Source organism: Lissotriton vulgaris, chromosome 2_1 (assembly GCF_964263255.1).
Source record: "Lissotriton vulgaris chromosome 2_1, aLisVul1.2, whole genome shotgun sequence".
In the NCBI taxonomy this organism is placed as follows: domain Eukaryota; kingdom Metazoa; phylum Chordata; class Amphibia; order Caudata; family Salamandridae; genus Lissotriton; species Lissotriton vulgaris.
The window spans coordinates 1,810,225,475-1,810,253,307 of NC_141687.1; the positions used below are offsets into that span (position 1 = coordinate 1,810,225,475).

The following is a 27,833-nucleotide window of genomic DNA, read 5'->3' on the forward strand; positions in this document are numbered from 1 at the left end:
CAAATTCGACTTTGATGTTGGAAGAATTGGGTAAGGGTGATCTGCAATATTTCTGCAGATTCAGAACCCCTGAAGTCTCCCCTAGTTGCACAGGGGTTGGGGGTCTGGTAGAAATTAGGGAAATACTTATAAAATATGGTTTTATAAGCCCTGGTGCTACAAAAGTGGCGCAAGTTATTTTCCCCATTGCAAACCCAATGGCCCATAGGTTAACATGGCAGGAAGTGATTGATTAATAAATATTGATGGGAGAGGACTAGCCGGACCATTCAAAGACTTCCCAGAATGGTCGTAGTAAATCCAACGATATTATATTGTTGACATTTTCCTAAAGTGTACATACAATAAGTTATGAGACTTTCTTGTTTGTAAGTCCAAATTCAGCCTTTCAGTGGTCTGCCCTGATTGGTCAGAGTTAAGTGGATTAGCCAGGCTGCTGGGAGGGCAGTGATCTGTTCTATAGGAATGCCAGGCCAGGAGGCGTTGTCGTAAACTATGCTCTTCAAAGGCAAGAGGGGAGGCCTGGGTTTTAGTCCACTATGACAGTTGGGACCCTGAGTCAGGACTAGGCTTAAGAAAGGTATTTGCAGATGGTACGGGGATGGTCCATGGAAATGAGATATCCCAGGGTGTGTGTTTAGCCAGCTCTTACCTCCTTGCTGGAAAATCAGCCATTATGGATTTGGAAGGATGATGCACTCTGGGACAAACTAATGCCACACTCCACAGGATGTGGTCATAACTATGAGGAGTTGCCCGGCTCTCATTGGTCAGCAGTGACCTTGTGCTTGACCCAGAGAATTTTGAATAAGTATCTGAGAGGGGCAGAGCCCTCCAGATCTGCTGCTTGAAACTGAATGAAGCAAGAAGTGCCCTGCTGATGATTTTGCTGTGTGCAAGGAACTCTAAGACCTGACCTGTGAAGACTGCACCATCTGAAACTACAGCCCTGTGGATTACCTTGCTGCCAAAAGACACAAGAGTGGAAACTCCCTGCAAGCTACAGGTTAACAGAACTCACCTGAACAGCCCCACAAATAATTCAAAGCCTGGAGTACCAATGGATTTGTAAGGGTTTTTTTCAAGTGGATTGCGGAATTGAAGTTTCACACTTTCAAGGACCCTCTTGGAGATTCCAGAACCTTGGATTGTGTGTTGGATACTTTGGTACCTGCAAGCAGAACGCCAGGAAGGTGTTTTAACTGGACCCCGCTTGCTGAAGAAGGCGGCCCACTACAGTGGTGAGAATTCTTCAGAACAATTTATAAAGGTGTGTCCCTGACAGAGAAAACGAAATGACTTAAGGGGCACTGGTGGTTTCTAAGCACTAGAAAGTGACTAATCTTTAAAAATTCATATCTCTGGTTCCCTACAGTGGATTATTTTCGTTTTGGTGTCATTTAAAAGATAAAAATATTACCTATTTTTATAAATTGGTGTGGGATTTTTATTTTGTGTTGTGTCTTAATTATTTACTGAAATGGTGTTTTAAAATGTTTTACATACCTGTCTTTGAAGTTAAGCCTGTCTGCTCGCAGCCACGTTACCAAGGGTTGAGCAAAGGAATACTTTTCTAAGACCTATGCTGAGTCCTATCATGTGTTAGTGGCCTTATTGCCAGTGGCAGACCTAAATTTTCCCCTACCAATAACCCACTTTCCAACAGGGACAGTCTATAATTATGGGCAAAGCACACCTCTTTAGAAGGGTTATAGGGCTCTCCCTTCGCCCTCTAGCACCTTCTTCCTAAACGTTCTACTTCCTAAGCTCACGTAGCTGAGCGCCCAGTATTTCCCCTAAATCCCCTTCAAAACCCTATCGTTAGACTGACATAACACTTAGGTCCTCAAAACGCGAAACATCCGGGTGGCCTCTAGTGTCAGAACCACCTTCTAACAAGTTGTATAAATCTCTTTCACACACCCTTTTTTGATAGAGTATATATATGAAGGAGAGTAGGACAGTGTAGCCAAATAGGCTTTCATTATATGAGTTAAAAATAGAGGCTGTAGCTTTAAGAACCCAAGGACGACCAATGTCCCATCATGCTGAGCAGGTGGCAGTTGTTTCAGTCCTTTTCGAGGTGATGCGTGATGAAACATAGATCCCCTGGTTACTTCTGTCCGCTCCACCATTGCAGGAGGGAAGGTTGCTTTTGACTATAATGGAAATTCCCCTAAGAGAGAACTGGAGTTACAGGTAGGAAACCATCCATTCTCTCATAGGGGATTTCCATGTATAGTCATAAGCACTGAATAGAGTAGCAAACCCATCCCTACTTAAAGCAGTGGAGAAGACAGAGAGTTATATTAAGGCAGAAATGTAAACAAATAGATTTCTGAGGGAGGCCTGTCCTACTTGAGAGTCTGCTCTAGCATCAGAGTCCAAGTAGTAATGCTTGGTAAATGTAAAGAGAGATCTCGACGTGGCTGTTTTGCAAATATCAGGCACAGGGATATTCCTCAATAATGCAGCTGTAGCCACTTTACCTCTAGTGAAGTGTAGTTTGGGCTTAGTTGATAGTGTCTTGTTAGCTTTTTGATAGCATACTAGGATGCAGGAAACTATCAATCACAAGGTGGATTGCTCAGAAGTGGCTAAACCCTTATGGACTAGACAATAGTTGATAAACAATTGGTTCGATCTGCAGAGGCAAGTGCCTTATTGAGACAGAATTTTGAAACTCTCCTCACATCCAGGGAATAGAGTTCTTTCAGCTGGAGTATAGGGGTTCTGAAAGAATGTAGGTAATGAAATGGTCTGATTAACATGCAATTCTAAAATAACCTTTGGGAGTTCAGATGAGTTTTCATTACCACTTTGCAAGAGGGGAAGACTGTACATGGTTCATGAGAACGAAGTGATTGGATCTCGCTAACCCTGCAAGCTGATGTTATTGCTACAATGAAAGCTGTCTTTCAAGAAAGAGTTTGTAGGGAGGCTTTGTGAATAAGCTTAAAGGGATCCGGCATAAAATTAGAAAGTTCTTTGTTAAGTTCTCAGGGAGGTGAAAGATACCTAATGGGAGGGAATACCTACTTCTGACCTTCTAGAAAATCCTTGATGGCGGGGATTTTGAAAAAAGAGGTTTGTGAATGACATTTTCTGTAGGCAGTAAGGGCTGCTAGTTGAATCTTTATAGAAGAGAATTGCAAGCCAAATTTTGCCAGCTGTAGTAAGTATCGATGAAGGACATCTTCCTGGCAAGATATAGGATCCACACTCTTAGAGGAACACCAAATGCATAATCTCTTCCACTAGAAGGCATATGCAAACTTAGCCTCTCTGAGGATGACCATACAGTCCTGCAGCAGATTCAAGTGTCCGTACTGCACTAGCTTAGGAGCCATCCTACCAAATTCAAAGAGGAGAGATTGGGGCATCCGAACTTTGTTTGCAGGTCTGGTGTGCATTGCAGCTTGAAATGTGGAGGATGGACTGTTGAAAGAGGTCCATGAACCATCACTGACGTGGCCACTCTGGAGCTATTAGGATCATCTTGGCTCTCAGGTGGGACAGCTTGCTGAAGGATGATGAAATCAGGGGAATCGGCAGAAAAGCGTAAAGAAATCTGCTGGACCAGCTGATCCATAGGGCATTCCCTAGTGTCCCTGGTTGGAATTATCTTGAGGCGAAGCTTCAGCATTTTTTGTTTTCAGCGGTGGCAAACAAGTCAAAGGCTAGGGTGACCCCCAGTTGAAAGATGTTTTATACCATGTTGTCGTGTACGATCCACTCATGGTTTTCTTATAGAAGCCTGCTGAGAGAGTCTGCCTGAGCATTTTTAACACCTTGAAGGTGAGTTGCGGTGATCATTTAATCCCTGGCTATGAGCCATTTCCTGATTGTTTGGGCCTCATGTGACAGGGGCCTGAACCTTGTCCCTCCCTGCCTGTCGAGGTAGTACATAGTGGTTGTATTGTCCATCTGAACAAGGAAGGTGTGGGATCTGAAAGATGTGTGAAATTCTTTCAGCACTAGATGGACTGCACAAAGCTCTATAGGAGATTGAAATGCCTTGGATTTGCCCTGGATTTTGAGGTGATCATGTGGGCTACCCATCCCAGCAGTTAGGCATCTTCACTATTGTTTAAGGAGGAACCTCCTGATAAAAAGGCATCCCTCAAAGCAGGTTTGTTGGAGAGCACCCCCATTTCAGGGACAGCTTTGCATGATGGGATAGGTCTATCCTGTCTTCTCATGTGCTTGTGAGTTAGTCACACTGGTCCTCTAGACATTGTTGCAGAGGTCGGATGTGGAGATGGGCATTCAGTGTGAGGAAGATGCTGTTGGCCATCGAGCCGAGGAGAGAGGATACTGGTATCACTGTTGGTCAGGAAGCTTTCATGAAAGAGTGACACTTCTAAAGGATCGATGAGCGTCCCTCCTCCGAAGGACACACTCTTGCTTGTATTGTGTTGATGGAGACTCCCAGATATTGTAAGGTTTGAACTGGGACAGACGTTGACTTTGTGAGGTTGACATGAAAGCCTAACCTTTGAAGGAGACTGCAAGCTGAGCTTCCTGAGACAAGGACACCTTGATATGCCAATTGTCTAGGTATGGGTAGACCAATATTTTGCGCTTCCTGAGATGAACAGACACCACTGCCATGGCCTTGGATCAAATGGAAGTACTTGGTACTGATAGTGTTCTTACCCAACCGCGAACCTCAAGAACTTTCAATGCTTTCTGGCAATTTGAAGATGAAAGTGAACATTTTAAAAGTCTATTTTCAATACCCCTGGTGTAATTGGGGATACATTTGGATTAATGACAGCATCTGGAACTTTTCTTGCTGAATCCACTAGTTGGCTGTTTTGAGATTGAGTATGGGTCTGAATTTGTTCTTGTCTTTCTTTTTCAGCAGACAATGCCTGGAATAAATGCCTGTCCCTTGTTGGTGAGAAATTGGTTCCACTGCCTGCTTTTTTAAGAGGATGTTGACATTTGACCATAACAGAGGGAGTTGGGAGCTAGACGATTTCGGAGAGATTGACAGTGAGACAATATCCATTTTGTAAAATATTCAGAACCCAGGAATCTTTTGTTATGTTTTGCCACTCTGAAAGATAATGAGCTATGCTTCTGCCACACCGGAGTGGGTAACAGAAGAGGGGAAAGGAATAATTCAGGGGTTTGACCCAGATGGCTGTTTGCTACCTTGAGCAGGCTGCTGGGTGGATCTACCCCTAGTCTTCTTCCTTTGGTATGTTTGGTAAGGTTGTTGGTGCTGTTGCTGTCCACCACCTTATTGGCGTCATTGATACCACTAAGGGGTTTGAACCTTCTCCAAATAGATAGAAATGACATTGGTAGGAACTGAAGGATTTTCTTTACTTTCTGGGTCTCTCTAAGCCAACTGCCTTCAGATTCTCCATTTCCACTTTCATTCATGCCATTCCAACAGCTGTGCGGCTTCAGAAAAGAGAAGTAGCAGAAAATGGGAGATTTAATAATTATCTGCTGTGATTCTGGCTTGAGGGATAGAAGGCAAAGGCAAGAGTGCTTTCAGAGAGCAACACCGTGGCAGTACTCATGTGCCACTCGTAGGGCAGAGTCAGCTGCAGCACTATTGATTTGATTGGAAACCATTAATCCAATCCTTTATTTAGGATTCCTGTAAAGTCTTCCCTTTTCTCTCTTGAGAGATGTTCAACAAACTGCTCCATGGATTCCAAAAGTGCCCTGCCATGTCTGCCTAAAAGGGCGGTTGCACTAGCTGCTTTAATCGTGGTTGCTGCCGTACTGCAAACTTTATGACCCACAAAGTCTAACTCCTGACTCTCTTTATCAGGAGACACTGTCGAAGTGGGAGTAGTGGCATAGTATTTCTTGGCTCCTACTACAAAAACAGAGTCTGACATTGGGTAAGTACAGAAAAAGACAAGCTCTTGCTCCAGAGAGTGGTGTTTTTTCTGAAGCCTGGCAGTAGCAGGCTCAACAGATGCTGATGTCAAGAAGAGATCCAAAGCCAGTTCTAAGAGTCCTGGTACTCATGGCAGCAAAGATCTTGATGCTGACCTATGTTGAATGGTTTCAAAGATTACTGATGTCATTGGTGTTGAAGTGGACATCGCAATGTTACGTTTTGTAGCTCCCTTCACCAAAAACTCTTAAAAGTGGTGATATCATCCACCGGTAATATGGATGGAGGTGGGGAGTCTGAAAGAATTTGACAATAGCATCCTGTAGAAGTGGAAGATGTCTATGTGGTGTCTCTGGACCGAGACTGTCAGGAATGTTGACGACAGTGGGAGCGCCTGGATGATGGTGATGAGAGCTTTGAGCTATTACGCTGGCGATCTGGACCGAGAATTGGGGCTAGGTGTAGAAGCGACTGGTGCTGGTGGTGCTGGTGGAGGAGGTGGTGGTGGTGGAGGTGGAGGTGGTGGAGGAGGAGCTGTTGGAGGAGGCAGAAGATGGTGCTGGCAGGGGAGGACATGGGGTGACCCTTGAAAGGGAGTATGTTCTTGAATACTCTGAATCTGGAGAGGAAAGATATATCTCCTCTTCCTTCTTGCTTCCTGTAGTCTTGAGGATGTTGAAAGGGTTCTCAACATCGACCGGCCTAGACGTGGACCTGCTTGTTGACGGTGAGCGTCATCGACATGGACCTCAACGTCGATCTTTAGTGGCGAAACAATGTCGATCGGGATCTCGACGGCAAGTGTCGTGGTGGCCTCATAGTCGATGGGCTCCTCAATGTCAAACGGGATCTGCGCACTGACGGTGTTGTTATCAACATTGACACCCCTTGCCTCGACAATGATCTGAGGCGCTTCCTCGACATCGGACCATGAATAGACAACAAACAGGGCGGCGTGATACATCTTCTCGATGTCGATCCTATTGATGTCAACAAGAACCGATGGAGTTTTATTGCCATTTTTCTTTCTGGCATGCCCTCCAAACACAGTGACAGAGCCCTGGTAGAAGTCTGACTCTCTCCTCTCCCTGAGGTCCCACCTTCAGACTGCGTCTGTTGTCTTTTTTACTCCTCAGTACCATGGAGGAGAATCTTCTCCCTGTCCTTCAGGGTGTGTTTTGAAAAGTCCCTGCAGTGACACCAAAACTCAGGAACATGACTTTCGGGGAGGTAGTTAATACACACATCACGATGGTCAGCCTTGGCTTTTTTTCTCCCACATGCTTGGCGTTTGTCACAAAGTTATGGCATCTTTCTGTTAAAATATCTCTATTTTCTATCAGGAGAAAACAGAAAAAGCTAAGGAGAGACCAAAAACGTAGTATGAAATGGTTGTCAACAAAGGTCAGTTGAAAATTTTGAGGAAAAAAGCCAAAAATTGACCGAGCTCAATGCTCCAGTGTTCTGTCAGCAGGAGCCGGAAGAAAGAACTGAAGCAACTGCCACCTGCTCAGCATGATGGGATACTAGTGATCCCTGGGTTCTTAAAGGCACACCCTCTATTTTTAACTCATATAATGACAGCTTATGGGGCTACACTGTCCTGCTCGCCATCTCTATGCCCTATCAAAAAAGGGTTTGTGAAAGAGATGTTTGCTGTTGTATTAAAACATCATGAAATTATACAAATATATATAATTTTCCTGGCCCCCTTCTTTAAGTACATGATGAAGAATTGCCATTGTAGCCAAGTCCTATAGGATGCATAATCTTGTATTTCTTAAGTGACTCTGCAGGCTTCCCTGAGTGAAGTCGAACATCTACACTTAAGATATATATTGAAAAAGTGCTTCAGGGTCCCCGCACATGGGTGGTACTATTCAGTGCTTATGATAATTTCATGGAAATCCCCAACGAGAGAAGTTACAGATACACAGGAGTAGTTGTGCATTTCTTTAGTCAATTCTATATTACCTACAGATTACTATTTCTACTCGTGTATGCTGTGTACATTCACATTCCTAAATATAACACACAAATGCAACTGCACCTTTAAACTTTACAGTCCCTTCTCATTGAGAAAATATTTTCCCCATCCAGGAGCCAAACCCCAACAATATTGGTTTTTTTAACCACCGATTTACTACTCTTTGAAAAGATGTATTCCCCCTCAGAGGAGTAAATCTACAACTGTACCTAGGGTGGGAATGTGACTTCAAAAAATCATGAATATTGACAATTTCATAAGTCTGTGTATTTCCCAATTTCCTCTGCATCGCCACTCTGAAATGCCCACTTTTTACAAGTATATTCCCATATGCATAAAACGGCACCATATTGGTGTAACGTTGCACATGAATAAATCTCATTACAAGTGTAAATTCGGGATTTGTAAAAATAAAATGTGATTAAACGCTTTTAATACATGTCACGTCTGCACTGATTTCAACTGGCGTGCACAAGTGCACAAATGACTTTGATAAATGGGTCCACGGTTTCTCCTCACTTTGAGTATCCGTCCCTAAGAACTGTTTATTCTGTTTCTTTGCTTTTTTTGACGCTGGTCCTCGTTATGTTTATTCTTGCTCAATCCTGTCTTGCAGCCCAGCCTGAGGTTTGGACTGTACCCTTATTGAGATCACTCACTAATATCCAATTATTTTTCTGTTTTCATTTTCCTTGTTGCCCACAGTGGATTCAGTAACAAAGCTGGCTCGTGTAAAGGAAGAGACAGCAACCATAATATCCCGGTCTATCTAAAAAAGGAACTCCGCAATAACCTTCCATGAGCGGTGAGGGTGCTTGTATTGAACAGATAGCAATTGCTGCCTTACTAAAAGAGGGAGACTGTCCCCACAGGTAGTTCTTACCTGCAGTCCTGTCTGGGTTTGGGGATGTATCCAGGATAAGAGTCCTCGGTAATGGTCCTGCACATCTTACTGTCTCGGTCAGATGGCAGCAGAGTCCCCGCTTTGATCAGAAGTCCAAGGCAGTGATCGAACGTGTTGCGCTCCTCGGGGCCATCCTCCGTGAAGAAACAATGTCCTAAGGTGTCATAGCCGACGACATCCTTCACCTGCAGGAACAACACAGAACACAGGGTAGGCTCCTGTCAGCAAATGGGCAACACAGAACAGATGGCATGTACAGCACTGCATGAACACTTGAGGGGTATATGAGAGCAAGATGGAGGCAGGCTGTCAGTACATGAACAGCACAGTCAGAGAGAACGCACTCTGTCAGGACATGGGAAGCCTAGACAATTGGGCATGGGGCCTGACAGTGGACTGACAAAACAGAACAGGCAGCATCTGGCCTATCATCATGTAAAGAACAACTTGCACTTTGCCAAGATAAGGGCATGTATCTTTTCACTTTAAGTGACCTTAACGAGCTATGAGGACCGTATGAGTTTTAGAAGTTAGTTTTATGTAGAAAGCTATGCAAATTTAAGATGTTTGTTGCGGAGATGTGTGTGAAACCTGTATGCCACACCTTACAATACAAGAGGGATATCTCAGTTGAGCTGTGCATCCTTTGGAGATAAATGTGAGTACCATTGTGGTGGTAACAGTAGCACCTATTGCTTAAGGTACTATACAATTATTAAACTGTTCAAGCAAGGTCTGTATTAAAACATTAAACGAAAAAATATATATGAGCGGAGTGTTTTTTTTTAAAATTTACCTACCACCCTTAAGTGCATGAGTATGAGCCCAGCAGTACGCGGGTAAATGGCCAGAATTTGCTGCGTCTCCTTTTGGGCGAGAGGTCTCCCTATAAACTGCTCTCCAGACACCTTACACTCCATGGGATAATGCACTGGATTAACAGACCTCTAGAAGGCCACATTTTTACCAAACATCTTAAACTGCTGCTCACTGATGTCAGGAAGTTGCGAACTATAGATTAACAACTACAAACCCTCTTAAAAATAGGAAAACACGAGAAAATTAGAGCGTCATAGAACTGGTTGGCCTTAGAGCAAATAATGCTAAGATTGTGTTATGGAAAAAATCAAGAACTGAAGGAAATGTAATGACCTGCAGTTAAAGGTGGCTTTAAGGAAGGTGAGATATATTACAAAAAGGAAATTAGTCAGGCACAAAACTCTATTAATTGAATCGTATAATAAATGCACACAAATCGGAGGTTATTTACTTGCTAATTTGAGACATCTCTCATTTTTTTAAGTGTAAAAATTGGGTCATCATGTAATACTGAGATTTAGTCTTGTATGTAATTACCCTAATATAACAAATGCCCCTACTTTAGTGGCTCTCACAGGTAAGAGTGGTGGGGCGATGGGGCGGGGGACAGGAGCAGGGTGGTGGAAGTCGACAGACGATGGCATAAGTAATATCTGATCAATATATAAATAAAACCACTTACTGTGAGCTCGAAATAACTAATTTATCAAAATCGAATTTTAAGTCTTTTGGGACTAGAAAAACACCTGCCTGATTTTTTTTTATTACTGTATAAAATTGGGTAAGGTAAGTGATTCTAACGGTTTAGGTGTGGTCTTTAATGTGACCTCCTTTACTACAAGGACACATACTTCTGTTTGCACAGTCTGTGGGGTTAATATTTAGTTTGCCTTCAAATTAGGCAGTAAACCTACTAAATGTATGACGGAGAGCTACCTAAGAAGATGCCTGTCTAATGTGTTGTATGCAGCAGGGTTATACCACCTCCTTGCAAGTAAAATAAAACCTCTTTTGCAAGAGATTTCTGGGCTATCCCCCAGCACATCCGATTATGCTTGTAAAGAGCAACGTGGTATGAGCTATCTGGAAGATAAGATTAGACCGGCTCCACTTCTGTTATGGCTCTCAGTAGGCTCTAATCCGGCTGCAGGATTGTAAGAGTGATAAAATTTCCGCTTGTTTAAGGATGAATAAATCTCTTACTGGCTTACCTTATTAAAAAAATTAAGGGAGGATTTGGGCAACATTACCAGCAACATTACCTGCACAGAGACATCTTAGCACACGAAAGAATATGCCCATCTGTCTACTACAACTAGGAACCACAAGGAATTTAGGAAAGCTCTTGTCAGGAATGTCATTTTGCTCAAGACGATTCCAGGTATGGAGCCTTATCTAAAGGATGTTACTTTCAATTATGGTAGACAGCAGTTGTCCAGATTTACATTGGGGTCATGTTTCCATAAGGGCTGGCGCAACTCTGATGGTGCTAATCCTTGCCCTTGTAAGGACTTTTCCATACAAAATGTTTTGCATTTCTTTTGTGATTTTTACAGAGATCCTCATGTGAAATCTTGAATACACCTTTGCACCCTTTGGGATTTACAAAATGCAGGCCAACCTTGTTCGTATTTTAAACCTTTAGAAACTCCTTTTATTTTGTCAGTTTATTTTTAGGGCTCGCCTGCTGATGCGCTTCTGCGCATCGCTGGCGAAGCTCTAATGTGGCTTATCCAGTGTTTAACGACCACTGGCGAATCCACTGGCGATTTCTTGAAGTGCATGTGCTTTTTAGGTCATTGCGCAAGCGCAAGCCCTAAAAAGCGCGTGCACAATGCCACCAGCCGCCTGCCTGCCTGCCTCGCATTACCACATCAAAGGCAGCCCGCCCCCCTCCCACAGCTTCTCTAATTATTCACTGCCGGCCGGCCAGCCGTACTTTACATCACGCCTGTTAGACCTGTTACTTCACATAACGAGTGCGGCTGAAATCCACATGCACGGACACTAAACATATTTGTATCACAAATAAATCGATCACAGTGAATAGTGAATCAAGGCTTCCAAAAATATCAGCAACGCTTCTATACAGGAAGTGCTCAAGGCTCGCAGAAGGTTCCCAGGGGCACTATACGACCAATGAGGTGCACTACCTGTCCCCGCACACAGTGTTGCTCAGTGCAGGCTGGTACATTGTTTTCGGGACACTATAATACAACCGAGGGGTCTGCTCCCGCTCCTCGCTGCACCGCAATAAAAGCTCTGTGTGATGGCTGCTCAGCCACGGGGGGGGGAGGGCCTTTCTCTCCTATTCGAGCATACAGTTAGTAAAGTCGGGTAGCTTGTCAGCATCAAGAGAGACGTATTGGAAGACTTTGCTTGCCAGCATCTTCCTGGGCTATCATTAACTCTTGCCGGGAACCACTGATTTAAGCGTTTCTCTTTTCCTGACATGATGCTCACCATACAGTATCAATATTTTGTTTTATACTGCGTGACATTTTAATCATCGGTGTGCTTCTTATTGGATTCTTCAGGATTGCAGGGTGCACTTATGTGGCTAATAGAGGTACCTTTAAAACTCCAGAGGGACACCTAGTAACAACCTGTGATACTGCACCCTTTCCCTGCTTTGTGTATTTTCTATTTTTGCTTATGCTAGTACTGGGAGTCCGAGACTCCCTTGTGTCAGGCACAGTAGAACACCCCGTCCATATTACTTTAGTGCCAAGAGACTGCAACAGCAGAAGAAAAGAACTAATGCCTAAACGTGCAGCCCTAGAAAAGGGAGCATAAATGGAGAGCCTGTTTTGTTTTTGCTTGGCAGGAACCACTGCGGTAAGCAATTTTTTCCCGACACAATCCTCATCAAACTATAAGAATTCCGTTTTCATAATGCGTGGCCCATGTGTGGCAGAAAGCAGATCAAAACGCTGAACTCCAGCCTCCAGTGAGCTAATGCACGGATAAGTTACATTATTTCGCATTTGAGGAGGATCACAATTTTTTTTACACTCATCAGCATTCTTTTGATTGGATTCTTCAGGATTGCAGGGTGCAGTACCTTATGTGGCTAATACAGGTCTAGAGAAACACCTAGCAACAGCCTGTAGTACCACACCCTATCCCCGCTTTGTGGATTTTCTTTTATTGCTTTCGCTACAGCTTGAAGTCTGCCACTCCCTTGTGTCCAGCACACTAGAACGGTTAGAAAACTATACAACCACTCTTTTCAGAATTTTCCGTTTTTTGCTGTAGCATGCATTTTCTAAATGATCCCCCCCCCACTGCAAAAAATAAACAAGCTCCACCGAGGCACCCACATACACAGCTCCACCGAGGCACCTACCACACAGCTCCACTGATGCACCCACCACACAGCTCCACCTATGCACCCACCACACAGCTCCACCGAGGCACCCCCACACAGCGCTACAGATGCACCCACCACACAGCTCCACCTACACAGCTCCACCGATGCACCCAGCACACAGCTCCACCGATGCACCAACCGCACAGCTCCACCAATGCACCAACCACACAGCTCCACCAATGCACCCACCACACAGCTCCACCGATGCACCCACCACACAGCTCCACCTACACAGCTCCACCGATGCACCCACCACACAGCTCCACCGATGCACCCACCACACAACTCCACCGATGCACCCACCACACAGCTCCACCGATGCACCCACCACACAGCTCCACCAATGCACCCACCACACAGCTCCACCGATGCACCCACCACACAGCTCCACCTACACAGCTCCACCGATGCACCCACCACACAGCTCCACCGAGGCACCCACCACACAGCTCCACCGAGGCACCCACCACACAGCTCCAACGAGGCACCCACCACACAGCTACACTGATGCACCCACCACACAGCTACACTGATGCACCCACCACACAGCTCCACCGATGCACCCACCACACAGCTCCACCGATGCAGCCACCACACAGCTCCACCGATGCACCAACCACACAGCTCCACACATGCAGCCACCACACAGCTCCACCGACACAGCTCCCCGATGCACCCACCAATGCACCCACCACACAGCTCCACCGATGCACCCACCACACAGCTCCACCTACACAGCTCCACCGATGCACCCACCACACAGCTCCACCGATGCACCCACCACACAACTCCACCGATGCACCCACCACACAGCTCCACCGATGCACCCACCACACAGCTCCACCGATGCACCAACCACACAGCTCCACCGATGCACCCACCACACAGCTCCACAGATGCAGCCACCACACAGCTCCACCGATGCACCCAGCTCCACCAATGCACCCACCACACAGCTCCACCGATGCACCCACCACACAGCTCCACCTACACAGCTCCACCGATGCACCCACCACACAGCTCCACCGAGGCACCCACCACACAGCTCCACCGAGGCACCCACCACACAGCTCCACCGAGGCACCCACCACACAGCTCCACCGAGGCACCCACCACACAGCTACACTGATGCACCCACCACACAGCTCCACCGATGCACCCACCACACAGCTCCACCGATACAGCCACCACACAGCTCCACCGACATAGCTCCACCAATGCACCCAGCTCCACCGATGCACCCACCACACAGCTCCACCGATGCACCCACCACACAGCTCCACCGATGCACCCACCACACAGCTCCACCTACACAGCTCCACCGATGCACCCAGCTCCACCAATGCACCCACCACACAGCTCCACCGATGCACCCACCACACAGCTCCACCTACACAGCTCCACCGATGCACCCACCACACAGCTCCACCGATGCACCCACCACACAGCTCCACCGAGGCACCCACCACACAGCTCCACCGAGGCACCCACCACACAGCTCCACCGATGCACCCACCACACAGCTCCACCGATGCACCCACCACACAGCTCCACCGATGCAGCCACCACACAGCTCCACCGACATAGCTCCACCGATGCACCCAGCTCCACCGATGCACCCAGCTCCACCGATGCACCCACCACACAGCTCCACCGATGCACCCACCACACAGCACCACCTGCACAGCTCCACCGATGCACCCACCACACAGCTCCATTGATGCACCCACCACACAGCTCCACACATGCAGCCACCACACAGCTCCACCGACACAGCTCCCCCGATGCACCCACCACCACCACCAATGCACCCACCACACAGCTCCACCGATGCACCCACCACACAGCTCCACCTACACAGCTCCACCTACACAGCTCCACCGATGCATCCACCACACAGCTCCACCGATGCACCCACCTACACAGCTCCACCGATGCACCCACCACACAGGTCCACCGATGCACCCACCACACAGCTCCACCGATGCACCCACCACACAGCTCCACCGAACGACCCACCACACAGCTCCACCGAGCGACCCACCACACAGCTCCACCGAACGACCCACCACACAGCTCCACCGAACGACCCACCACACAGCTCCACCGAACGACCCACCACACAGCTCCACCGAACGACCCACCACACAGCTCCAGCGATGCAGCCACCACACAGCTCCACCGATGCAGCCACCACACAGCTCCACCGATGCAGCCACCACACAGCTCCACCGATGCAGCCACCACACAGCTCCACCGATGCAGCCACCACACAGCTCCACCGAAGCAGCCACCACACAGCTCCACCGATGCAGTCACCACACAGCTCCACCGATGCAGCCACCACACAGCTCCACCGATGCAGCCACCACACAGCTCCACCGATGCAGCCACCACACAGCTCCACGGATGCTGCCACCACACATCTCCACGGATGCTGCCACCACACATCTCCACCGATGCACCCACCACACATCTCCACCGATGCAGCCACCATACAGCTCCACCGATGCAGCTCCACCAAACGACCCACCACACAGCTCCACCGATGCACCCACCACACAGCTCCACCGATGCACCCACCACACAGCTCCACCGATGCAGCCACCACACAGCTCCACCGATGCAGCCACCACACAGCTCCACCGATGCAGCCACCACACAACTCCACCGATACACCCAGCTCCACCAATGCACCCACCATACAGCTCCACCGATGCACCCACCACACAGCTCCACCTACACAGCTCCACTGATGCACCCACCACACACCTCCATTGATGCACCCACCACACAGCTCCATTGATGCACCCACCACACAGCTACACTGATGCACCCACCACACAGCTCCACCGATGCACCCACCACACAGCTCCACAGATGCACCCACCATACAGCTCCACTGAGGCACCCACCATACAGCTCCACCGAGGCACCCACCACACAGCTCCACCGAGGCACCCACCACACAGCTCCACCGATGCAGCCACCACACAGCTCCACCGATGCAGCCAGCTCCACCAATGCACCCACCACACAGCTCCACTGATGCACCCACCACACAGCTCCACCTACACAGCTCCACTGATGCACCCACCACACAGCTCCATTGATGCACCCACCACACAGCTACACCGATGCACCCACCACACAGCTCCACCGATGCACCCACCACACAGCTCCACCAATGCACCCACCACACAGCTCCACTGATGCACCCACCACACAGCTCCACTGATGCACCCATCACACAGCTCCACAGATGCACCCACCACACAGCTCCACCGATGCACCCACTACACAGCTCCACCGATGCACCCACCACACAGCTCCACCGATGCACCCACCACACAGCTCCACCGATGCACCCAGCTCCACCAATGCACCCACCACACAGCTCTGCCGAGGCACCCACCACACAGCTCCACAGATGCACCCACCACACAGCTCCACAGATGCACCCACCACACAGCTCCACAGATGCACCCACCACACAGCTCCACAGATGCACCCACCACACAGCTCCACCGATGCACCCAGCTCCACCAATGCACCCACCACACAGCTCCACCGATGCACCCACTACACAGCTCCACCGATGCACCCACCACAAAGCTCCACCGATGCAGCCACCACACAGCTCCACCGATGCAGCCACCACACAGCTCCACCGATGCTGCCACCACACATCTCCACCGATGCAGCCACCACACATCTCCACCGATGCAGCCACCATACAGCTCCACCAAGGCACCCACCACAGAGCTCCACTGATGCACCCACCACACAGCTCCACCGATGCAGCCACAGATGCAGCCACCACACAGCTCCACCGAGGCACCCCTACACAGCTCTACAGATGCACCCACCACACAGCTCCACCTACACAGCTCCACCTATGCACCCACTACACAGCTCCACCGATGCACCCACCACACAGCTCAACCGATGCACCCAGCTCCACCAATGCACCCACCACACACCTCTGCCGAGGCAACCACCACACAGCTCCACAGATGCACCCACCACACAGCTCCACAGATGCACCCACCACACAGCTCCACAGATGCACCCACCACACAGCTCCACCGATGCACCCAGCTCCACCAATGCACCCACCACACAGCTCCACCGATGCACCCACTACACAGCTCCACCGATGCGGCCACCACACAGCTCCACCGATGCGGCCACCACACAGCTCCACCGATGCAGCCACCACACAGCTCCACCGATGCAGCCACCACACAGCTCCACCGATGCACCCACCACACATCTCCACCGATGCAGCCACCATACAGCTCCACCAAGGCACCCACCACACAGCTGAACCGATGCACCCACCACACAGCTCTACCGAAGCACCCACCACAAAGCTCCACAGAGGCACCCACCACACAGCTCCACCAAACGACCCACCACACAGCTCCACCGATGCACCCAGCTGCACCAATGCACCCACCACACAGCTCCACCGATGCACCCACTACACAGCTCCACCGATGCGGCCACCACACAGCTCCACCGATGCGGCCACCACACAGCTCCACCGATGCAGCCACCACACAGCTCCACCGATGCAGCCACCACACAGCTCCACCGATGCACCCACCACACATCTCCACCGATGCAGCCACCATACAGCTCCACCAAGGCACCCACCACACAGCTGAACCGATGCACCCACCACACAGCTCTACCGAAGCACCCACCACAAAGCTCCACCGAGGCACCCACCACACAGCTCCACCAAACGACCCACCACACAGCTCCACCGATGCACCCAGCTCCACCAATGCACCCACCACACAGCGCAACCACAGCATCACTCAGCGCAACCACAGCATCACTCAGCCCGACCACAGCATCACTCAGCCCAACCACAGCATCACTCAGCCCAACCACAGCATCACTGGTTCAAATGTGTTCTTTCAATGTTTCAAGCTGTTTTCAAGCTTTCATGCTTTATTACAAATCACAAAAAGATGTTAATATTTCACTTCTGTTCTTGGATTTTCCTCACAATATAAAACACTGTACATAATCTTGACAAAAGTTATTTACAAAAGTTTAAGCTATTGCCATTACAAATTAAATAACTTATTTAAGTATTAATTATTTAAAAAAATTAAAAACCATTGTTATTTGTAATATCAATACATCTAAGTCACGTAAATACAAAACATGTTGCATTACAAATGCTATAGGTGTTTGCGAAAGTTATAACTATTGGCATTGTAAATGACAAAGCTAATAATTTAGCTAGTTTAAAAAATAACACATAAATAAAAAAAAATTCATTTATAAGACCAATAGCTCAAACTTTCCTAATGCGAGCCCTATTGCATTTCCAATGCTTGTTATCAGCTATGTTCATTGCAGGAATGTTTTATCACCATGGCATGCTGCTTTCCTATAACATTCTTGAAATTATGTGTATTTTAATATCATTTCGTTATTTATATGGTGTGCAATGAATTTATGAGATCTGTTTGTTGATGATTTTTATGAATTTACTTAAATAAAAAAAGTTACAGTAACAGAACATGGCAATGTGTGCAATCCACTCAATACTTTTGTGACAGTATGGCAAACCACTTTCCGGTTATGCACAATGACATTGATAAATACCCAGGATCATTAGCCAGTGAACTGGTTAGTTTAATTAGAAGTCGGTTCCCTTTCAAACGTGTTACAGCTGCAGATATAGTCGCTGGATTGGCAAAATGACATTAATGACACTTGTCCAGAATCCTTAGTCAAAAAAATGCACTGGAGCCAAAGCAGAGGTTATTCCATCCATCATAACTGCTGCTCTGCAAACAGGCCACTACCAAGGAAGTTCTATCAAACAGCTGTACAGCCACTAACAAAATATTGAACTAAATGACACCAAGCAGACCAATTTCAAGTTTGCCTTTCTTAGCCTAGATAATAGAAGCAGAGATTTTCTACCAGCTCCATGCATATAGAGAATGGTAACTTACTCGCAGATAATCAATCTGGGTTTCATCCAGCACAAGGAACTGAACCCGTCATTACAGACATTAGAGAAAACACCCTTGAGCCGAGAGACCATGGTTGCAAGAAACTCGTACAATGGCCCAAGACGAAGACAAATTAAGCAGCAAGGTGAGGTGAGATTGTAGCATACTATGGTTTTAGTTATACTGCTTTCCCTTCACAAAACCTAAGATTTGTAGGGTTTTACATATCTTTACGTTTGCAGGGTGTGCAGTAGTTAGGGAGACGAGGAAATTAAGTATCCAGTGGCTATTGTAACTTACTGTTGCAGAGCAGTAAATCCTCTTGGGAGGAGCACTTCTCAAGTACAACCCACCTTTATACTGGTTCCAAAATCCCGGCTGACACCTACCAGTCCAAGAGAAGGTATGTAAATTCTAAATGTCCGTACTGTGATAGCAGCAAAATCTAAATAAAGAGATAAATAAGCGTACCATAGTGGTTTCAGGTCTACAGAAACTGGGACCTGACAAAGTGACTTCCAATTACTGGTCACATAAATTATTAACCCCAAAATCACCTTAATATTTAAAATATTTTTATGACTGAACAGAGAGAGTAAATCAGTTTAATAAAACTAACAGCAGTGCACTCCCAATTATCTACTGCTTTCTGAATTTACTGAAGGCAAGCAGCGTTGCCGTAGATACAGAAATGTCTCAGCGATGGTTTGTCACAAGTCCTGCTCAGCACCTGGTCTCTATTGCAGGCATGTTGTAATGCTGGAATTTTTTTTAGCCAATTACATCTCTTCTTCTCAAGTCATCCTTTAATTTTAGGTAGAACAGCAGTCACTCAAAAAAAGGCATGTGTGCTCATATTTATCTACAAATATAATTTAACAGGCGTGAACTCCAAGATGGTTCTAAATCCAAGAACTTTACAATATGTCTGCAGTAAACTCACACAAACATGACAGTATGGACTGAAAGCAAGGGGAATGTGTTTAATTAATGTATTTAATTTAATTCATTGACCTTTTTCAGTAAAAAGAGGCATAATGAAAAGGAAGAAAAAAGGCCGAAACATTAACGTCTAGTGCAACATGAGCACCTCACCTGGCCCAAACAAGTAATGGATTTATTTTTCGCAGAAATGAACATTCTGTACTCTACATTCCCTATTTAACAGCCATAACAGTAATTGTGTCATAAAGACACAGTATGGTGTCGAACAAGAGGATTACATGTGCTAGACTGGCAGATGTACTCCTCGCAAAAGGTAGGTGTACTTACAAGAAACTAGACACTCGGACTAGATTTATCGAGGAATTGCATTGCCCAAGGTGAAACAAGGGCAAGTCAAACCTTAACAATAATGGTTGGGGTGATGCACAGCTTATTTTGTTTCAACTTTTGCCTTGGTTAGACACTGTTTGTTTATTTTGGTGGTGCTCAATGAGGAGGCGTTGAGGGCCCTACGACGTCAGGTAAACTGTTTGATACGTGAGACCAGAGGAACTCTGGTATCATCCCAGATTGGCACACACTGATGTTGTGTATCCTTAGTTTAAGAAAACACTTTCATTCCATGTTCGTTCTGATTCATCATTTATTTCATGGTTTCAAGTTAAGTTTAGATTATTTCATTTCAAATCTCTTCATGATTATCAACATTCAAAATCAGGCAATATCATGGCGTGTCCAATGCATTTCGGGCATTAAAAAAGCATGCCCTTCATCAGGGAATTTGACACTAGAAACAATGATATGAGTAAACATTAGAATAAGCAGTTTAAGTGCTATTCATCATTGTCAATTCTAAGATACAACAAAAAATCATGTGCTCATAAAGTTACATAATTTCCGTCACATGCGTGTCATGCAGTTTAAAGGTGAACAGTGGTGTGGGGAAAATGTTGGGGATTGTTATTGTGCTGCGTGCGTTAACATCTACAGGGTTCAGAAGTTGACTTACATGCCTGTGGTCAAACGGTAGTTGAAAATCTGAAAGGAATAAATAAACGTCAAAAAATTCCATCCTAGCTGGTAAGCGCCCAAAGTTTGGCCGTGCGCTCCAATGTATCATAATATATGCACCAGAACTAACCTGAAAGGTTTACGGGGATAGCGTATTTTCCGATTCTCGTCTCTTCGACTCGCCGGTAAAGCAGGAAGCTTCCCGCGATAATACATTCAAAACTTCCGCGGTCATGTGATGGGTCACATGTGGTAAAAGTGAAGAAAGACTTTCGGTCTAGTCTCTTCATGTTACAAAAAGCCGGGTGGTCGGAATACAATGAGCTTTGTGTCAAGTAGATGCTTAAAACATCAAATTAGTGTCTATGTGGCTTCTCGAGTTTCCTATGAAAAAATTACCGTTTAGAAAAAGATAAAAATAAACGTGATGATAAACGTAAAAGGTGGAGCTCAGGGGATCGAACTAACTACTGGGTAGTTTGTGTTGAGTGGTGTGCTATTAGTGGAGCTAGCATGAACGTGATGAAGTGAGGTGGAAAACTAGGATATGTAGTGTCAAAGATGTTGGGAACGTGCACATTAACATTAAGATCGATTTCCAGAGCAATTCTATTACAAATAACAAGAAAATTCTATTCTTTCATTTAACCCCATGGGTTTCTGGGTTGACAGTTTGTGGATCCAATGGTTCTCTCGTCTTAGAAGCAATTTATTGTTGTTTGTCCCTTCGTGTTTGAGAACAGTCTCTAGAACGATAAACTTGACTTGGGACACATTGTGTTGTAGTTCTACAAAATGTGCGGAAAGAGCTGACTTCGAATTCTTTAGTCTGATATTGGATTTGTGTTCAGTCAGGCGAACCTTGATGCGTCTCTCCGTTTTCCCAACGTACATTTTCCCACATGGGCATTTGATCCCGTATATTAAGTTACTGGAGTCACAGGTGGCATTGACTCGAAGTTTTATTGGGTAACCCTGTGTTGGATGGTTGATGGTGTGTCCTCTAATAATGTTATTGCAGTTGCAATGTGTCCCAAGTCAAGTTTATCGTTCTAGAGACTGTTCTCAAACACGAAGGGACAAACAACAATAAATTGCTTCTAAGACGAGAGAACCATTGGATCCACAAACTGTCAACCCAGAAACCCATGGGGTTAAATGAAAGAATAGAATTTTCTTGTTATTTGTAATAGAATTGCTCTGGAAATCGATCTTAATGTTAATGTGCACGTTCCCAACATCTTTGACACTACATATCCTAGTTTTCCACCTCACTTCATCACGTTCATGCTAGCTCCACTAATAGCACACCACTCAACACAAACTACCCAGTAGTTAGTTCGATCCCCTGAGCTCCACCTTTTACGTTTATCATCACGTTTATTTTTATCTTTTTCTAAACGGTAATTTTTTCATAGGAAACTCGAGAAGCCACATAGACACTAATTTGATGTTTTAAGCATCTACTTGACACAAAGCTCATTGTATTCCGACCACCCGGCTTTTTGTAACATGAAGAGACTAGACCGAAAGTCTTTCTTCACTTTTACCACATGTGACCCATCACATGACCGCGGAAGTTTTGAATGTATTATCGCGGGAAGCTTCCTGCTTTACCGGCGAGTCGAAGAGACGAGAATCGGAAAATACGCTATCCCCGTAAACCTTTCAGGTTAGTTCTGGTGCATATATTATGATACATTGGAGCGCACGGCCAAACTTTGGGCGCTCACCAGCTAGGATGGAATTTTTTGACGTTTATTTATTCCTTTCAGATTTTCAACTACCGTTTGACCACAGGCATGTAAGTCAACTTCTGAACCCTGTAGATTTTAACGCACGCAGCACAATAACAATCCCCGACATTTTCCCCACACCACTGTTCACCTTTAAACTGCATGACACGCATGTGATGGAAATTATGTAACTTTATGAGCACATGATTTTTTGTTGTATCTTAGAATTGACAATGATGAATAGCACTTAAACTGCTTATTCTAATGTTTACTCATATCATTGTTTCTAGTGTCAAATTCCCTGATGAAGGGCATGCTTTTTTAATGCCCGAAATGCATTGGACACGCCATGATATTGCCTGATTTTGAATGTTGATAATCATGAAGAGATTTGAAATGAAATAATCTAAACTTAACTTGAAACCATGAAATAAATGATGAATCAGAACGAACATGGAATGAAAGTGTTTTCTTAAACTAAGGATACACAACATCAGTGTGTGCCAATCTGGGATGATACCAGAGTTCCTCTGGTCTCACGTATCAAACAAGTCAAACCTTAAGCCAGATTTATCAGGGCCAAACGAGGCCAACTTGCATGGCCCTGCGTTGCTTGGTAAATCTGGAGTAAGTAAGGCAAGGCAGCTCAAGTCGCTTCTATGTATTACTCTGCGCCACGAAGGCGTAACATTGGTGGAGCATGGTTGTGGTGGTGCTATGCATCCACCCATGCTTTCTGGTGTATTCCCAGATTCACCAAGATTGGTAAACCTGGGAATGCATTGCAATCATACACTTTTCCGATAGAGGAGCAACAAGGTGAATATCTTGTATATCTTTTTGTTGTTACCGCAGCACACTTAAAAAGAGGAAAACACATTTAAGGATTCTTTTTGTGCAGGAATATACCTTCCTGTACAATACAATCCTGCCTGCAATGCAGGCACCCTTGCACCAAGACGCAAGGGTGCTTGCGTTGGAGTCAGGGAGAGAGTTGAAATGTGCCATATCTTGATAGATAGGGCTCGTTCCTGCCCTCTTCATTTGACACAGCACAGGAAGTAGTCTTGCTGCCTTTTGCTGCGTCAAATAATTATAAAACTGTGCCTCAGTCTTACATTGTGACCTAGATTTACAAAACTCACACAATGCAGCGCAGCGCCCAAAAATGCTGCACTGCTTTGAGTGGAAGAGAGAGAGAAAGAGAGGACAGAGCCATATCTGCTGAGAAATGGCCTTCTCCTCCCTTCTCACAAGTGCCGGTGCACAATCAGGCTGCTGAGCACAACACACACACCTTTGCACCGTACTGCAAGGGTGGTTGCACAAGTCTATCATAGGTTTTTTACTATAAGGGCACTCTTCCAGTACAAAATACTAAGCTTAGACTAACCTCAAAACGTTTCCCAAGTTGGATGTGTATCGTACAGTACAGCACAGCTGCCAAGTGGGAAGCGTTAGGAGAAATAAAAGCATTTCTCCTTTATAATAATCAATGCTTCAAATAGGCGTTATTTTTCGGTGCAAAACCTTGTCTACTATTGCTGGTAATTCTGAATTAAATGGTAACTAGAAATATAAAAGGGCGCTCAGCAAATCAATGAAGGTGAAATATACTGCGTCTCCAACGGTGCTCCAAGGGGAAGAGAGGTCGGTTACCATACAACATATATTGTATGTTACAACAGGAGAGACATGGCTCAGAGTCACTCCTCTTCCCCCACCCAGTAATACTTGTAAACAACAAAGAAGTGACTAACGGCGCAAAATAAATGGTGATTAATGAATTCTGAAAGTTGCAACCAAAGTTAATTATGAACCAAAACAAAGGTGGAGAAGTGTGTGTGAGCAATGGGAATAACCTTTATTAAAAAGGAACCCTCAATCACCAACATGGTTGGTGACATGCTTCATCATTGGGTTCCACCAACGAGACCGAATGTCTCCTTGGTGTGCTGCCAGGCCTGACTTACAGCGGAGCTGGTTATTATTGGATGTGTCAAGATGGTATTCAAAATAGTGAGTGATGAATTTAAAAGGTAGCAAGCTGATCCCAGCACTAACTTTAATATAGGGCCAGCCAGCTATCATTAAAGCATAAGTGAGTCGGACACCAGTGGTTATAAATTTGAACCAAATGTGTCTTTAGAAGGTGGTAAAAATGGTCGACATGTTTCTGCATTAGTGCTTAAATCAGCAAAGCTTTCATCAGGACCAGTTGGAAACCCCAGGTGGTGTACGCAAGCTAAGGCGTACCCTAACCTTGGGGGTGTGCATGTATTTAGGTAGCATTGAAGGCGGAAATATATAAAGCAGATGCTCAGAGAAGTGCTGATAGTTATCGGACCTCTAAGGCTAGAATGTATGAGACAGGGGAACAAGCCGGTAAATTACTGGATTTGAGGATTAGGCAAGGGGTTAGCAGAAACCATATAGCTAAAATTCAAGTGGTCAACCAGCTGTATACAGACCCCAAAGATATTAGACAGACGTTTAAGGAATCTTATCCATGTCTGTATCAAGAAGAGGCCAGGGCAGATCCCGATAGTCTGGATTTTGATGATATAGGGCATCCACTTTCGGTTCACAAGAGGAATATTCTAGACAGGGATATTGAACTAGAAGAGGTCACGTCGGCCGTTCAGAACTCACATCCGGTAAAGCCTCTGGGCCCGATAATATCCCTACCGAAGTTTACAGGTGCCTGCAAGAAATATTGGCCCCTATATTACTGGACTTATTTATAGGCATTTTCTGGACAGGAATCACCCCAGAGGCACCAACAGAGAGTAGGAGATCAAACTGTACTAAATGCTTGGGGGCTTCCTCCTGTCATGGGGAACTTCCAGAGTGGAGGTTGCAGTGTTTGCCATTCAACCACCAGTACTAAAGTCTTACATCTGGAAGCAGGCAAACAATGGCAGCAATGCAATCACACCAATTGTAATTCAAGTAATGTCGTGCGCCTTGAGACCCTCCGGGTAAGTGGAGCGCTCCATAAATGTCTATGATTGATTGATTAATTGTCGTGTATCTGATTTCATGTCCTTGCGATTTGAAATATGTAGGCATGACTACAAGACGTGTGAAACAGCGGATCTGCGAGCATCGCAGTAATATACAATGCCATAAGAATACCACCAAATTGACAGCACACTTTTTACAACACAATCATAGTCCTGATGATATTAGATGGACTATAATAGAACAACTCTATCTTAATACTGGAACAGAGGGACTCCTTTTTGAAAAATAACAGCAGATTTATCGCCTTTCCACTCACCTTTCAGGACTCAATGATGATATCCCTTGGGGTACAGTGATGAAACAGTGAGCTGTTCATTCAAACATTAGATGAATCACTAGCCCCGAGTACAAGCACCTAATTTAAAATGTTATGTTTCCCCTTTGGGAATACTTTTCATTTTAACTTTTGAGACCTGTCAGGACTCAATGATGTTATTCCGTGGGGTAAAGTGATGAAGAAGAGAGCTACTTATCCTACCATTAGCTGAAGCTCTAGCCCTTAGCATGAGCACCTGAAAAAATCATGTGTTTCCCTTTAACGGTTGGGAGTTGCCCATTAATGAGGTACATTTCGAATTAATTTATCAGGCCTTTTTGATTTGATCGACTTGTTCCCCTCGTTAAGCAGGAGGCGGCAGTACAACTGATAACTCTACTGCCAGTCGACCGGACACTGTAATTATGCGGTATTATGCTTATTAATGCTCAATTTTACGCAAGAAGGGAGAGACTTAAGTCAAACTCGTTTGATTCTATACCTTATGGTCAGAGGGCAAGTACTAGATACCAACATTTCTTATTTGCACAACACCTAACTCTGTTCGTTTGTAACGTTCCTTGGGATTTACTAATAAAGGGGCATATTATCAAGGGGGTTTATCTCCGCTTTTTTGGCTTTAAAAGCCAAGAAAGCGGAGATAAAATGATCTCCCTATTACCTAGCTTTCGCTAACACAAGTTAGCAACAGCTAGTAGGAGATAGCGACCATCTTGGGCCCCACTTTGCATGTCAGTGATATTTATCACTAATGACATGCAAAGTGGGCGTGCCAAGATGTTAGCGACTGAAAACAGTCGCTAACACCGCTCTCTCCTATTACCAACTTTTGGAGATATTCGCGCTAAGCACGAATATCTCCCAAAGCTACTAACACCTGCCCTGAGCAGTTCTTAGCCATGTTATCCAATGGGAGGTGGATAACATGGCTAAGAGCATTAGCTCGGTAATGCATGAATATCGCAGACTTTTCAGCGATATTCATGCATTGCGGCGATTTTTATCGCATTTGCGATAAACCTTGGTAATATCAAGGTTTATTTGCGGTAAAAATCGCCGCAGCTCAGCGGTAAATTTTTGTCTCTAACCAAGCAATAGCGATAATTATCGCTATTGCTTGGTAATATGGCCCAAAGTTTCTTCAAAAGATGTTACAAGTATACACCTTTAAGAAAACACGTGAACGCTATGACGGCGGGCACGTCATTTGGTGCTTCAGCATTTCAACTTCCGCGTTCCGCAGCTACACCACCATTCGGGCTGCGGAAGTGAACCAAATAGGTTGCCGGTGGGGAGTCGCAGAGGAGTTAGTAAGTCCTTTTCTTTGGCGGTATACGGAACCGTTTGTAACTTTTGCCATTTCCGTTTACTCTATAATCTACGTCCCCGTTCTAATAGTGAGAACTGTTGCTCAAACTTGAACCTTTGCTTTTTTAAGATAACCCTCGGTGCGAAGAAAACCCCTGCTGCTGAGCCCAGGAAGTGTAGCATTTTTACTTTCCAAGTAAGTTCTTTGTTCTCACTGTCTAACTAAATGCTCTATCTTGATGCCAGAGTCTTGCATGCTTTTACGGGGCCGCATTACTCGTTTTATGGGAGTGCGAGCCAATTACATTTACCGATGGGGCACCCATTGAAATTGAAAGTATTTGGCGTAACGTTTTTAGGCAACATTCTAATTAGCACATACAACATAAATATGTTTAGGATAATCGTAACATCTGAGGCAATGAGCCGTGTGTTGTTTTCAATCATAGACAGCCTTCTGTCACATCCTGGTGCTATAATACGGTTTTGCATAATACAAGCACAGAAGGGTGTTTGGGTTTCTAATTCTGGAAATGTCCCCCTGCAAATATCTGTGTGGATGTTTATACACTTTAATAGTAATTGTGTAC

The 27,833-nt window shown here is 45.7% G+C and overlaps 1 protein-coding gene across 1 annotated transcript in view; it reads right to left on the minus strand.

Moving 5' to 3' along the window:
- Positions 1-27,833, minus strand: part of CEMIP (cell migration inducing hyaluronidase 1) — an 857,787-nt gene that overhangs the window by 168,117 nt on the left and 661,837 nt on the right. The window contains exon 14 of the mRNA XM_086957874.1: positions 8,740-8,945. Coding sequence (XP_086814000.1) covers positions 8,740-8,945 — 206 coding nt within the window. The remainder of the gene's footprint in view (positions 1-8,739; positions 8,946-27,833) is intronic.